This window comes from Tiliqua scincoides, chromosome 4 (assembly GCF_035046505.1).
Source record: "Tiliqua scincoides isolate rTilSci1 chromosome 4, rTilSci1.hap2, whole genome shotgun sequence".
NCBI lineage: Eukaryota > Metazoa > Chordata > Lepidosauria > Squamata > Scincidae > Tiliqua > Tiliqua scincoides.
In genome coordinates this window covers 204,064,108-204,079,088 of record NC_089824.1, presented here as the reverse complement: position 1 = coordinate 204,079,088, position 14,981 = coordinate 204,064,108, and the positions used below count along the sequence as shown (strand labels likewise).

At 41.7% G+C, this 14,981-nt stretch overlaps 1 protein-coding gene across 1 annotated transcript in view; it reads right to left on the bottom strand.

The window, feature by feature from the left end:
- The window catches only part of ARFGEF2 (ADP ribosylation factor guanine nucleotide exchange factor 2), a 57,902-nt gene that overhangs the window by 25,873 nt on the left and 17,048 nt on the right, over positions 1 to 14,981 (bottom strand). Inside the window, exons 6-14 of the mRNA XM_066626593.1 lie at positions 14,028 to 14,247; positions 9,524 to 9,595; positions 9,054 to 9,208; positions 8,247 to 8,377; positions 7,313 to 7,547; positions 6,853 to 6,952; positions 5,180 to 5,319; positions 2,866 to 2,974; positions 2,193 to 2,394 (exon numbers count right to left, since the gene is read on the bottom strand). Coding sequence (XP_066482690.1) covers positions 2,193 to 2,394; positions 2,866 to 2,974; positions 5,180 to 5,319; positions 6,853 to 6,952; positions 7,313 to 7,547; positions 8,247 to 8,377; positions 9,054 to 9,208; positions 9,524 to 9,595; positions 14,028 to 14,247 — 1,364 coding nt within the window. The remainder of the gene's footprint in view (positions 1 to 2,192; positions 2,395 to 2,865; positions 2,975 to 5,179; positions 5,320 to 6,852; positions 6,953 to 7,312; positions 7,548 to 8,246; positions 8,378 to 9,053; positions 9,209 to 9,523; positions 9,596 to 14,027; positions 14,248 to 14,981) is intronic.

Here is a 14,981-nt window from a genome sequence, read left to right as displayed (position 1 = left end):
TCTCCAGGATAGTGCTGAGAAGGACCATGATTTCCTCCGGGAAATCTAAAGCTTCTCCCCATCTTGAGATAACTTCAAAACCATACATACAGCCATGCCCTGATTATACCCAAAGGTAGATTCACTGCCACCAGAAACACAGTATCAGGGCTACATTACCACCCCTTTCACCCAGCTGGGGATCTGACAACTGACAGCCCTCACACCAAGTTCCTCAAGGAAGGAAAATGATGGGGAGCATCTTGACAACCCCCTTGCTCTGCTTCTCTCCATCTCTCATCCACACATCCCCATACACAAATCTTCTCTGAATAGTATGCAAGGAGACAGAAACAGGAGGCCAACTGTTCTGTGGGTTAAAGTACTTGGCAGTTTGGTTTTAATCAAAGGAAACTATTGTGGATTAAAATGGAACAAAGAAAAAGAACAGATGGACAGTCAAGTTCTATACTTGAGATCTAGAAGCAAGAGTAATGTAAAAAGGAAATCTAACAGCACAATCCCATGCATGTCTATTCAGAAGTACTGTTCCCTCTAACGGGAGAGGCTTTACGACGATTTGGGTGATTTTGCCCAATTGGGTCCCAGTCTGGGAAGGCGCACTGCAATGGGGAGCAGGGCATCTGCAATTGGCACTTCACATGAGGGATAAGAGCAGAGAGGCCGGTGTGGTAAGCGGAGCTTTAGCAGGGCCCTCTCACCCACTGCAGCTTCCATTTGGTCCAAAATTGGACCAGTCTAGAAGCAGTAGGTGGTGACATGTGAACGTCAGCATGTCTCAGCCAACCTACATCCAGATGCCATGGGGGCACCCAGTATTGCACCTAGCTCAAACCAGTAGTTGCAGATAAGTATGGGGCCTGCATGAGTGGGGTGCTAGGACCATGCAGTGAGGTGGCCCCTGCAAGGTCCATGAAGAATTAGATGACTGCACCTCCTATAAAGCCACCCCTGCCCTCTAAACAGAGCACCTAAAATTGGAGCCCCATGCATCCTGTCAGGGTTTTAGAGCTCAGTGATGACATCATCACTAAGCATTCTGGAGCTGCCCCTGCACAGCTCCATGTGCTGCTTGCAAAAGTTATCCCATTGAGTCCAGTGGTATTTACTCCCAGATAAATGTGTATATAACTGCAATTTAAGACTTCCCTAACTTAACACATCCACTTACAATTCAGCATCCTCCTAGCAGAAAAGGGAAAGATCATCCTAGGAATTAATTCTTTTCCTAACAGGACAGCATCATGCCTTGGCTTGGGAAAATGGCATCCTGTAAATCCCAACTTGCATCTGCTGCACATCTCACTCTCAACCCAAGGGCAGCTCTCTTGTATCTCGTTTTTGGGAGCTTGTCACCTTAAGTACCAATAAGCCAATCTGAAATTAACAGAAGTTCAAATTTTCTTCTCCCAAGTCAAAATGAGCAACCTGGATCAACGACCAAATATTAGCTACATTTTAAGCAAGGCTATTGTTCTTTGACAATACCAGGCAGTTATGGAACCCCTATTTAAATTTGAAATAGTAAGTTTATGTATGATACAGGCTGAGAGGTCTGGTAAGAATGGAGGATGTGACAGACTGCTTCCTAGGTCAGACTTGAAAAGAAAATTTGCTTTTTCTCTGTGTCAAGGGGAAGGACTTGCTCATGACAGTTCCTATACCAATTTTTAAAGAAATATTAGAAATGCATTGCCCCTCAAGGAATAGAAACCAGAATTAAAGAACATCTATAATAAGACATTTCCACACAGTGTAAGTGTTCCACAAAGGGGAAATTTTTTTTAAATGCTTCTCATTCATAGGACAGAACTCATTCTATAAGAAAAGAAATGTTATCTAAACAAAACACAGAACTATACTTTGATTTATAGCTAGTCTTTATCAAACTTAAAAAGGTGACCAGAGAAATTGTATTCTTATTTTCCAGTATCTCTAAACTGTGTTTCACACATTTGTGGTTGTTACAATACACAAAAAGGAAAAAGAGAGGGGTGAATTCTATGAATGCCAAATAAGACAATCAGTCGTCTGCTCAGCACCATTTTGGATTCATCTCTTTTTTTTTTTGGCCTTCTTCTAGCCCCCTTCTTCCATCTTCGTTGTTGCAACAGTGAAAGAGCAAACTGAGAACATACTTTTTTTTGGTAAATACATTTTAAACATTTACTCTGGCATCAATTTTAACTTACAGTTCAATACCATGTTCAATTATCTCTTTTTGTTGTTTGATAACTTCAAATTGCTCTGGATCATCAGGGACAGTTGTCTGGGTGCCAACACTTCCAATTCCTGATGAAACTGTTGAATCTAAGGAGCTGGCACTACTTCGCCTTCCTCCCATCTCCAAACATTTGCCTTCTCCCATTTCCTGATCTGAAGGTTTATCTGGACCTGCATATAAAAGTAAAGAGATTTTTAAAAATGAGTAATTGATAAGAGACCAGATTACCATGTCTGTCAGACAGCAGATAGACATTTAGAGCCAATTTTATATTCCAGAAACATGGTCTGAGAAGGGATCAAGAGGTAATCTAGTTCATCCCTCTATTACATCCTTCTTTTCATCCCAAAGTTTCCGGACTGTCCACAATGCTGACAGATCAGCACAGGGTCAGCTCATTTCTGGCAGGGAGTGCAGACACAAGGCAAAAAAGAGTGTCCAGTTTCATCAAACAGTTATTAAGCTGCAGAACCAACCAGGAATGTGAGATAGGTAGCTGTGAACAGGCAGCTCAAGGTTCAATCACATCTACTTCAATATACACATTTTTTTAAAAAATAACACATGGGGAGGCAGGGCATTCCTGGTCTTCTAGGCTTTTAAAGTATGCTTATCAATGAAGAAAAATAAGGATTTCTTACCAAGGCTGGCTTGATGATTGGGGTTCACATATAAATCTTTGCTCCATTCTACCATGCACTTTAAAACAGATACTAAGCATTCTAGACCTTTCTTCCTTAGGCTCAGTTCCTGTACATACAAGAAAATCAGAAAACAAAATGAAGGAAGAACAACTACTCTATAGAGACTAGGAATATATATTTATGCACAACAAGCTCAGTTCAGTCATCACTGCTAGCTAGGATGTGTGCCAACTATAGTACGGAACTCAAAACATAGTTTGAACTTCCAAACAAATAGGCAAATCTCAGCCTAGAGCAGAGATGGGTGACCCTTCGAGCTCAGCATGTCAAAAATTCAGCAAATGTCCAGCTTGACTTTGCTGGAGTGACACCCACCCACCCCCTTCTCAAACAAAAGAGAAACAATTCTTTACATATTCATTTATTTAAAAAAATACAATACAATAATGTCTGGTGCTACATATTACATAATGAAATGCCAAATAATTACAAAAATGAAATACAAATAAAACTCAGTTGCCAGGTTTTGTGAACAAATAAAAACATCATGGCATGTCACCTTTGTCATGCATATCATAGGTTCACTACCACTGGCCTAGAGCAAAGATGCATGACCATTCCAGCACTTGACTCAAAGCAGCACAAGGTTTTGGAGGTGTTCAAAGGCAACACCTGCAAAATCTGGAGTTCTTGCAAGTAATCACTTTGGACCATTTTGAGCCGCATTGCTTAGCTTTCAGACTGCAATAGGACACTTAAGCAGTCTAGCAGTTTATCCTTGGGGTGTGCCATTTTAAACCCTGGAAAAGGGGAGGAATACTTTAAACCTTCCTGGTTAAAAATTAAGGAATCCCCCAGCTAAACAGTTCTCTCTATTTTTAATCCTGAAAAGTAGAACCATCTGCTTCTTTGGGTTAAAATGTTAGCAGTTTAGCAGTTAACCAACTGGGCTACCCAACTGTAACCTAAAACACTCTGCTTATGTTTCTAATCAAAGCTTTTTACCTTGGGGGGGGGGTAATCATTCCTTTTCAGGGTTATCCTTAGGATTCCCCACTTTTCTGGGGTTAATTTAAAGGCTGCTGTTGGACAGCTTTTAGGACAGGAGTGAAATACAGCCTTGAGCTTGGGTGCTCTGTAATCAAAGCTTTGCTTGCCACACTCTCCTGGTTAGTTTGGAAGCACACTGCTTTTGGAAGCACTACAATACTGGAACAATATTTGGAGAGTGGAGAAAGCATGCACACGACTGTTTCCTGTTCTGAAAATTAACGTACAGGTAGGGACTCTTTATTTGCAGATTCACCACCTGCAGATTTGAGTCTCCATCATCTTATATGCAGTGATTCTCAAACTGTGGCATCGCAGCATCCCAGTCAGAAAGCGCAGGCCTCTGCCCCCTTAAGGGACAGGGGGGCAGCAACGCGATCAACAGAATCTCATCACAGGAGCTTGCTTAGACTTACCAGATCATGCAGCAGACTCCCAGTGGTGTGGGGAGTCCCACGCCAGTCTCCGTAGGGCTCCCCAACACACAGAGACACAGCAGATAATGATCGTGACCCACTTTCGGTTGACGATCACGAAACCAGAAGTGGGTCGTGATCATTATTTTGACTGTCTTTGCATGTTGGGAAGTCCTGCGGAGGCTGGCGCAGGGCTCTTTGCACTCCCGGGAGCCTGGTGTAGGCTCTTGTAGGTCTAAGCAAGCCCCTGTCCCCCTCGGCAGTGTCACAATTCTGGCAACTGCGTCACTGCCTCCCGCCTCCCCTGCAAGTACTTACAGCGGGGTCAAACTTCAGGAAAGCTTGAGAACTGCTGTCTTATATGGATATAAGAGTCTAAAGTACACAAATAGTAATATAACACACACACAGTATACTATGGTATGGTATAAATGTGCAATTGATCAAGTTTTAAGAATTGGGAGTAAGCTATGCCTTTGTAATGCCCACCCCAACCCTCTCATGCATGGATCACCACCATTTCTTTATTTCACTATCCATGTCTAACACTATATTCAGCTCTCACAAGTCTATGTATGCTCCTAAATGCTTGAGAACTTGTATGCAAGAAGTAGGAGATAAAGTGGACCCTCCTTATCTGCGGGTTCGGCACACAATGATTTGACTGAACACAGACACTGACCCTGCAGCTGGAGGGTCTCTGGAACCTCCCAGATGTCACTGAAAGTGTCTTCTGGTAGCATCTGGGAGGTGCTCTGCAGCAAGGGGAGGCTGCACATGGATCCCTAGGGCCCACTAGTAGTAACACACTGGAACAATAATTCTAAAGTCATTAAGACCCTTACCTGCAGAGGTGTCATTCCTAACTCATGTCCACTCCGCCCCTGGGCAATTTTAGACAAGTCATTTACTAGCCGTTCAAAAATATTAGCAGCATTCAAATCACAGTCATAGTTAACGTATATGTCCACCACACACTGAGCATCTAAAACAAAAGTTATGATAATTGACTGGGAGCAGTACATGAAATGACAATATATCACAACCAGGTCATTTTCCACTTCTGTCTTACGAAGGGTACTGGGCAGGCACAGGTGAGTAATGCAAACAATGTTTGCATTCTAACATAGTTTGAATATACAATAGTTTGCTTTACAATATTAAAGCTGAGTTAGACTTTTTTCCCCCATTAAGGGGCAGATTTTCTTTAAAAAGTGTTTAGAAGGCAAGGAATTACCAGTGTCCACCCATCCCAAACCCCTGTTCTCTGCCTCTGTATTGTGAGTGACATCCAGCATGTACCTCTTTTGGTCAGACTACTTCAACTGATGGCTCTAAGCATGCAAGGGGTAGTGCACTGGATTAGGACACGAGGGATGCCGATTCAATTTCCTTCTCAGTCATGATTCACACTGGGATAACTTGCCACAATCACAATATCATTCATGTTGTGAGACGCGCAGTGCAATCCTATGTTGCGCTGGCAGGCCTGGAGGCCTGCACTGTATTCAGTGAAAGATAAGGGCCCAAAGTGGCTCAGCCGGAGGCAAGGGGAAACTCTTCCCCCTACCCTCAGGTAAGCCGTCTCCTCTGACTTGCATCGCCTCAGGAGGTGGCATAAGTCTGAAGAGAGCAGAGTGGCGTGCAGCCACTCCACGCCGCTGAGGAACAGGAGCTAGGATCTGGCATATCTGCTGGGTCCCAGCCCCGCCTCCAGATCACCAGCACCGGAACTAGCCTCTGCCCGCCCTCCTCCCACCCTGGAATGTCTCCCTCCTGCCTCCTCCCCATCCTCTCCAGACCCTTGTATTGGCTGAGTTTGGCCAATGCAAGCCTCCTCTTTCAAGTCAGTGCAGGGGCTGGATTCAGCCTCTGTGGGCTGGCACGTGTCCCAGCACCAGCCCAGTCGACTCTTGAGGAGGTGCAAACATGCCTTACGGCACCCTAGGGGCCCAATCCTATTCTACTTTCTGGTGCTGACGCAGTCCCAAATTCCCTTATCTTGAGGAAGCCTCCGTGACTGCCTCCCCATATCAGGATGCAGTGCACACCCCACTGGCATAGCTGCATTGGAAAGATGAATAGGATTGGGTCCTAAATATTGCAGAATACTCAACAGAATGAAAGATCCTTCCTTAGCTGCTTTACAGCCCAATCCTGAGCTGCCCGGGGCGTCCAGGCTCAGCGGCACCGAGAAGGGCTGCTGCCAGATCCTGCGCCTCCTGAGCTACCAAGGGAGGCGCCTCAGGAGAAGGGGACTTTTGTCCCCTTCCCCCAAGTAAGGTAAGCAGCCCCATAAGCAGCAGCCATGTTTGAGAAACATTTTGGGCATATGTTCTGTTATCATATTCTAAGGCTTCTGAGAAGAGTGTATTAGGTTTCCCCCAACTGCACTTAAACATGGGTATTTATATTTCTGTTTTCATGTATTACTTTCTATATTCCTTTACTTATTTCCTAAGCAAGTAAAAAACCCTTTTTCAAATGATGTGAAATATTTGTTCCTACAATAAAATACCTGCAGAAATTCTAGTCAAGGTCTGAATCACCATCCATTTGTGCTCAAAGGAACTGGAGGAAGTTTCTAAAATGTTCAGAAATATCTCCTTGAAAAACACCTGTTAAGTGTGTGAAAGAACAGGTGTTATTCGGCAGTATAAGTATATTCTTGTTTTATTTATTACAAGTGCTTATTGACCACTTGAAAATATATCCTATCCCCCATATACATACAGTACAATATTTTCAGTTACATAATATCCCTATTTGATAAATGAGTCGCAAATTCAGACAATACTATTTAAAACACTGCAGTTTCTTTTTACAATTGCCGTCAACTAAGGTTGCAATCCTATGCACACTTATCTGAGAGTAAGCCTTGCTGAACACAGATGCCTACTTCTGAATGAGCATATGTAGGATTGCACTGTGAAAAATATTCAACATATGAAGTCAAAAAGAAACTGAGGCCCTCTTACCTCAATCTGCATTTTTAAATGGGTCTTGAAGTTAGAAAGAAGAGTGAGAAAGATGGCAAGAGAGAGCTCAAATACATCAGGGACAGATGATACTCCATTTTTAGATAACGCTACACAGAGATATTGCTTAATTGCATTTATGAACATTTCATGTGTCCGGAAGACTGGACCAGCATTTTGTAACACTGAGAGGAGCAGCTGGAGGGACACTATCTTAGAGCGCAGCTCGTGGGATCTGGAAACAGTAAAGAGAACAACTAAGTCAGAAAAAGTATCCCTTTTATAAGCTATATGTGGCATACTACAGAGTTCTACTACCGCACAGTGCTTCTGAGACTAAGAGTACTTAATCACTGTTTCTAGGTCATTTCAGCATGTATATCAAGCAAGTTAGCTGTAGTACTTTCTTTGCAATAGACCACAGTGTTCTTTGACCTGTGGGCTGGGACCCCAATGGGGTCATGAAGTCTCATATGGGGGTCTCAGCAACCTTTCAAAGCGCCCAAGAGGCCTTCTGAGGCCTCAGAGGCCACACATGGCCCCGCCATGCCTCAGAACACCTCCCAGATGTGACCAGAAAACCTTTCTGGTCAAGTCTGGGAGGTCCTTGAGGCCCTTCAGACAGTGGGCCTGCACCTGCATTGAATCAAATTCACAAGTGCCCAACCCGTGGATATGAAGGGCCCACTGAATAGTCATCACGACTTGCATCCTGTGATGGACTTTTCCTCTGTAAATCTGTCTACTCCCTTTGAAATATATAGCATTTTTATACACTTTATATATAGTATATTTGTGCATGTGTTTAATAGTACATACAGTATTTGTTTTTTATCTGATTCAGCAACAATGTACTGATAGTTAAAACTAATTTTGTTCTCTCATTTGTATTAGTATTCTGATGGAATATATATCAACATTCATCTTTGTTTACTTGGGATCTGGAGGCCCATCACCAAGTGGTTTCATTGAAAGCTTGCACAATGACCGGAATACAAGGAAGGCATCCTTTTGAAGGATATGTGAGAACCTGGCAGCTGCCTGAGGTCCAGGTACATCCGTCTCCTAAACAGCAAACAGACAAAACACAAGTTAATATGTTTTAAAGTCATGTCTAAGACTCAGAGTTTGCATAAGGTTAAAAGGAACATTTCTCTGCCGTGATGCCTGCTTCTCAGTGACATCAGTTTTAAGGAGAGCAAATCATGCTTGAATCCAAACATCAACACTGTTCACACAGTAGAATTCAGGAGCTAAACTAATATGGTTATAGTTCATTAAGTGCCTAAAAAATACTTTACTACTGGGGCAGGTTGCATTAGAGTTCCTTCAGTTTTGGGCACGAATATTTGCTGTATTTTTTTTTAGGCAATAGAGCATGATATTCTGCTCCAAGTGAGTTTTAGTAGTTCTAGGTAACTACTTTTTTAGTAGTTCTAGGTAACTACTTTCTCCCTTGAGAAAGCTCTACAGAGTTAGGACAAAACATTGGGATAGGATTTTGTGACTGTAGCCTTAGAACTAAAAAATGAATCTCTCTTTAGACAGTAACTCTGGCCACAGAAGCCTTAGTGATTAGACATTTAATTCAGGTTGCAATTTATTTTGAAGCTATTTTTAAGTCTGCTCTTTTGCAGATTTCCATTTCCTTCCCTCCCCCTCCACCCACCACCTCTCATTTATGTCTCCTAGAAGTTTACAAATGTTGCATTAATTTAACAGTGAACTTAAAGTCTCCTACCAGATTATCTGTGGAAGACACAGATTGCCTGTCATCTGGAATTCCATTTGCTTGCATATTTTCAATAATACCACCAGGCAAAGAAAGCGCTGCAGTTCCCAATTCAGACAGACTTCTATCAGATTCAGACAATGCCTGCCTTTTTATTTCTTCTTCTAAGAAGATGGAAGAAAACAAATATTTGTAGTATTTATTTTCAGCATTGATCTTGATATATGATCTCATTCAAAGAAGGTAGAAATAGCTAGAATATTGCTAAAAAGTGTTATGATTGTCCTGTTTTAAGACAGAGACAGGAGATTATTAGGCTAATACAGAATCCTACACATGGAGAGGAACTGCATTCCTGTAAGAACCCAAAAAAATACCATTAGAGAGAGATGTAGTTCTGAAGGAAAACAGCTTTAAGAATGAGACTCTTTCTTTAAAAGGCAGGAAGAAAGCAGGAGACTTCCCCAAGGAAATGTTACCTCTAATACTTGCAGTGACCATATCCTCCAAGATTTCTTTAACAATTTCTTTGCCTCCATCAGTTTCTTCTTCTGATAAAATATATATCAAGAAGTCATTTGAAAAAAAAAATATTGCAATTTAGCCTTTTCTTTTCAAAGATATTGTCAATAATTAAATTACACCAGATACTACTTCAGAGAGCAGGTTTTATCTTACATTTTCTGTAGTAAAGATTATAATGTACAGAGCAACACCCTGGTTAGGAAACACTGATAAAGAAATTTTTCGAACCAATTTACACAGGAGAACTAAACAGAAACTTCATGCAGCAAGAACGCTACAAGTACCTATAGCAGTTATTGGTTGTAGCAGCCACTATAGCCACTCAAAGAAAATCGATGGATAATGACAATTGTCAGAGCCAAAAGTTGCTGCAGTCTCCTGGAGCCTTCTCATCAGGCAGAGAGGGCTTCTACATCCAACAGGTCTGAGCAATTTTCAGAACAGGACACCTTTATAAACCATTTCTAAATCAAAATACAGGTGGGGCCTTGGTATCCTTGGGGATTCATTCTCAGACCCCCATGGATTTAAAAAATTGCAGATAAACAAACGCATGATTTTGGCCCCTTGTGCCTGCCAAAGAAGACCAAAGTTATGCTCCGAGTCCGCTCCAGAGGGCTTTCTGAAGCATGCAGAGGCAGCCCTAAAGGAAACTCAAAGTGGCATTTTTTTGCCCCTACTGGCCATTCTGCAGACCACAGAAGCAGCGGGTGGACACATGCTATCTCTCCAGGCTTCAGAAAACCCACTGGACCCTTCAGATGGTCCAGGTGGGGTCCAAATCTGGCTCAACGCGGGTCCAGATGTCCAGATCCATGTTGAACCAGATCTCCAGATACAGAATACATGAATAAGGAGAACCCTTAGGGCAGGGTTGCTCAATAGGTGGATCACGATCTACCGGTAGATCGCGAGGCAAAATGAGTAGATCGTGGAGCCCTGTCTCTCCAAACTGTTAGTATGTCAGTTTCGTCTAGTGACTAGACGAAACTGACATATTTAGCTGACACTAAACTGACACTGAAACTGACACTTTAGCTGCTCTTCAGGCATGCAGCAACAAAACTAACGAAACTGACTAGACTCCAGCAGGGGCTCCATACATTAAAGGGGGTGTCTGTCAGACACTTCCTTCCCCCCTGATAGATCTTGCTGGGTTTCAAAGTATCTCTCGAGCCAAAAAAGTGTGACCACCCCTGCCTTAGGGGTTACAATTATTTGAGAACTGTAAACAGATTCACTCTGAGCTTAAAGACTTTTGAGTTAGATTGCTCAAGCAACCAGATCCTGCTTGATGAGCACCAACAACCTGCTTAGCTGCTATAGAAATTCCCTGAAAAACTATGACCAAATAATCTGTAGAACTATGATAACAAGATAATTCATATGCAGTAACAGGAGATTACTAGTAGCGATACAAATAGTAGAAAAGGCCACAGAATTATAAGTAAACATTAAGCACTGTCATATTGTGAATCATTCTTCTACTAGTCTTATGGTTACATACTACCAAACTTTCTTTTGTTATAACTGCCACCGAAGATGCTGCTAGGAAAAAAAAAATGCAGTTGCTTGTGCATTCTGATGCAGCTGAACTAAATGCAGGGATGTAAAGGAAACAGAAAACTGTTTCTGGATACTGCTATATGCTGCTAATTTAGGCATGATCTATGACACTAAGGTTTTGTCAGTCAATCCACTACCATTCAGGGACAATCTGTCATCTGATTTTTAGTGTGCTGTCCAACAACAATGGCTTTGAAAAAACCCACAAACACTGTCTTCTATTTCACTGCGGTTTCCAGTACAACATTTTAGTAGTAACTGCATAAGAGACAGGCCTTAAAAGATTAATCTCAAAGTTATTCTAAAAAATGTGTCAGAACTACTAGATTAGGAGTAGACTCACCAACAGAAATGCCCTTACCACTACAGAATTTCTACTTTCCAGTAGTGGTTCTTTGCCAATTGTCACCAGAAGACATACTCAGACATCCCAAGGGAACACAACCTGGGGTTCAAAGACTAGAATCCACAGTAGCTGCACAATGGCACTTTCCCCAGTTCCTCCTCTCTGCTACAACCCTGAACATCAAGGGAACCTTAGCAAAAGTCTAGTATGCTGTATAGGGTTGGAGTAAAAATCCCTGGAATGCATGTTGAGGTGTCTTCCAAAACAAAGCCTCATTTGTAGAAGGTGCCTCTATGTAATTTACAGAAATTTCCTCCTCCCTGCTAAGCAGCATCCCAGAGTATCCCCAAATCTTAGGAACAGCTTTTTGGGGGAATGAGAAGGCTACAGCTAGGAGAAAGGGATGGAGAAGATGACTTGCACCATAGCTGTTGTATACACCCACTTCTGTTAGTAGCATGTATGCACTATAGTTCTCTTATATAGGACACCCTTATGAATTAGTCTGAAAATATAAAATGCAAATACTTTTGCTCTTCTGGATGGAAATAGTTTTAAACAATCAAATATTAATGAATTGGATTTATATAACACCAACTATTAATCAAAGTATTTGTAAGATGGATGACATTACTGGAAACAAAAAAAGATTTCAAACAAGATAGAAGACTGTCCAGTAGCTTTCCTGTCATTTACCCATTTAAGCAGGAACACTGGCAATTGACCAGGTATCCCCCCCACAAACATGCATGACACAAAAGACTTGGTTGAAACAAGGCCATGATTTAGTCTATTACAAGGCTGTGCAGCAATTAGTGCAATGCAATTGGGTCCTGACTATACTCCACCCCCCTTTAGTGCGAGCACCTAACTAAGAGGAGACAGTTCCTGTCTGAGGCCTCCTTTTGGGCGAACCACCCTGACTCAGAACCTGAGCTCGCCCAAGGCTCCCCCAGGTTCTTCATCACCAACCCCTGGAAACAGGGTCCAGCCAGCTGAATTGTTCTGCCCACCCTGAGCCAGGGAACCATGAAGGTGAGCATCCCAATTCCATTACAGGGTCAAGCCAGGCTACCCCTGATCCGGGTAGCCTCAGGGCTCAGCACTAGCCTTAACCTGGCCTGTTGCTTGCCTGAAGGTAGACACTGGTTCCCTATTTCTCCTCTGATTCCCACACTACCCTGCCAGACTAATAGCTGCTCACCACGTCATGCAGGCGGGGAACCAGACAAGATTTCCCTCTACCTGCATTAACAGCTGGAGGGCTTATACTATCCACACAAAAATGCAATATCCAGTATATTGGAGGAGGAATTTATAATTGGTCTATTAACAGACTGCATATTGCTTACTATTTCTGGTCCAACCAGATCAAAGACTGAAAAGTTCAAATTAAAAGACTGCAAGTTTTATTTCCCTGTACTTTAATAGATATAATCAGGGATTAATGTTACTAATAAGATACTCTCTTAAAGTTACTCTACAACTTTCTGATGTTTCAGCTCAGCAGATTAGCCTCTAACAAGTGGACTCTATTTCTAGGCTAACCAAGAAAAATACACCTGGTTTTAAAATAATTTAAGTTCAAAAATACATTTTGCGAAAGCCAAAAAAAATTCTCAGTTCTCCAAAAGGAAACAGGCAATTGGTCTCTTCCTCAGCATGCGAACTATACTTAGAATTTTTTTTTTCCATTTATACATTCAACAAGTTAAAACTATCAGGGCAAGATAAGCTGGACTCAAATTGGATATTTTTTTTTTAAAGAAAAAAACCTAGCTTCTGTAAATTAAATAATGTACTACTGCAGGATTTCTTGCCAACACAATTAGCCTTATTTCATAGAGCCAGCTATTTATTTTCAAAGTTTACAGATATTTATGTTTCAAATGCATTTACAGTCATTTCCTCCTACCCACACTGCATCTGGAAGCCTAGGTAGGCAGCCAGTGTTGGCATTTCAAGTAATACTGAAAATCTGTTCACAATATTTCAATTGCTTTTTCCATTTCTTGACTAGCCAGTCACTATTCCCTATGTATACATAGGGAATAGTATACATACTTTCCAACACTGCCAAATACTTTTGGCTTAGCATTTGACATCCAAAAGCCAGGGTTTCAGAGAAACTATTAACAGTGAAATTTCTCAATAAGTGCATAGTTTAGGCATGCTGCTTGGCCTGAAGACATTGCTAATTTACTAGCAGACAGTAAATGCATGTCAAACACTTTGGTGGCATAAACAAATACGGTAGCTAGAGATGAAAAGTAATTGGCAGAGGTGTTTGAAACAGTATTATTTATTTTACTCAAAAGTAAGCCCTTCAGTAAAACTTAGGTTGTAATCCTATCTTACTCACAGGAACCTCTAGCAATTGGTTTAGGTGACTGACTACAACCATAACCTAAGAGTGATGCCATAATGATTTTAAAAAGGATCAAAGCTGCCTCTGTGAAAGTCTACTGATGAAGCACAAGTGTGCACAGTTCCTAATCACTTTATTCCATGTCAGCACAAACACTGCACACCTATTGCTTATTTACCAAATACTGATGGAGTCAAATTGTTCTCCAGTTTCTGGTCTCCATTTTCCGTTCTTTCAGGCTCACCATTAGTCAAGTTAGTTTTTACAGGAGTTGAGGGTTTGCTCTCCTGTTGACTGCATTTCAGGCGGCCAATCCTTGGAGACCCTGGCACAGCATGGATCATCGGAGACTGGGGTTTTTGTTGGTTTGTTTTTTCTAGTTCTCTGGTCTCTTGTATCTTTAAAAACACACACAAAATATGACAACATCTCTCTAAGGTAAATAGCACTATACAAGGAAACAAATTTCAAAAGACAGTGTAATGACTAAATACTTAAGCACACTCCAGAAAAAAAAAAATCTAACCCTACTGTATCAAGTCAGAATAGAGCCCTTCAGATACACAAATCCTGAAAGACTACAGTCTTTGTTCATGATGTTGTTCATGATGCATCTGGTGTTTTAGCAAACAGAAACTCATCTTAATTTACAAATGTTGGTGAGAGTTAAGGACAAAAGCAGATTACTTTTATGTACCTTTAAACTGACCTCCAAACTAGGAAGGTCAGTTGACTTGGCTTGCAGATGATAGAGATAAAACATCTCCTCTAGCATGGAGAAGAATCAAATAATGACAAAACCAAAGCATGACACAGCAGATCAAGTCTGACCTCAATTCAAGACATCCTCTGTGGTTTGGAGGATTAGGAACGTGTTGCACGCCCATGCTCTCCCTCTTCTCCCTCATACACAGTCCTCCTCTTTTTCTTCGCTATAACCATAAGCTTGCTACGATGTCTGAATCAGGCAGATAACACTAATCCAGAACTGCCTCCAGACTATGACTGTGGTTTGTGAAGTAATAACCATAGTTTGTCCAATTTGGGTAGCATAAAAAGAAGGGACACCATACAACAGAGAGGAGGAGGAAGTGGGGACATGCAGGCATGTGAGCCTGTAGTAGACTCCTGA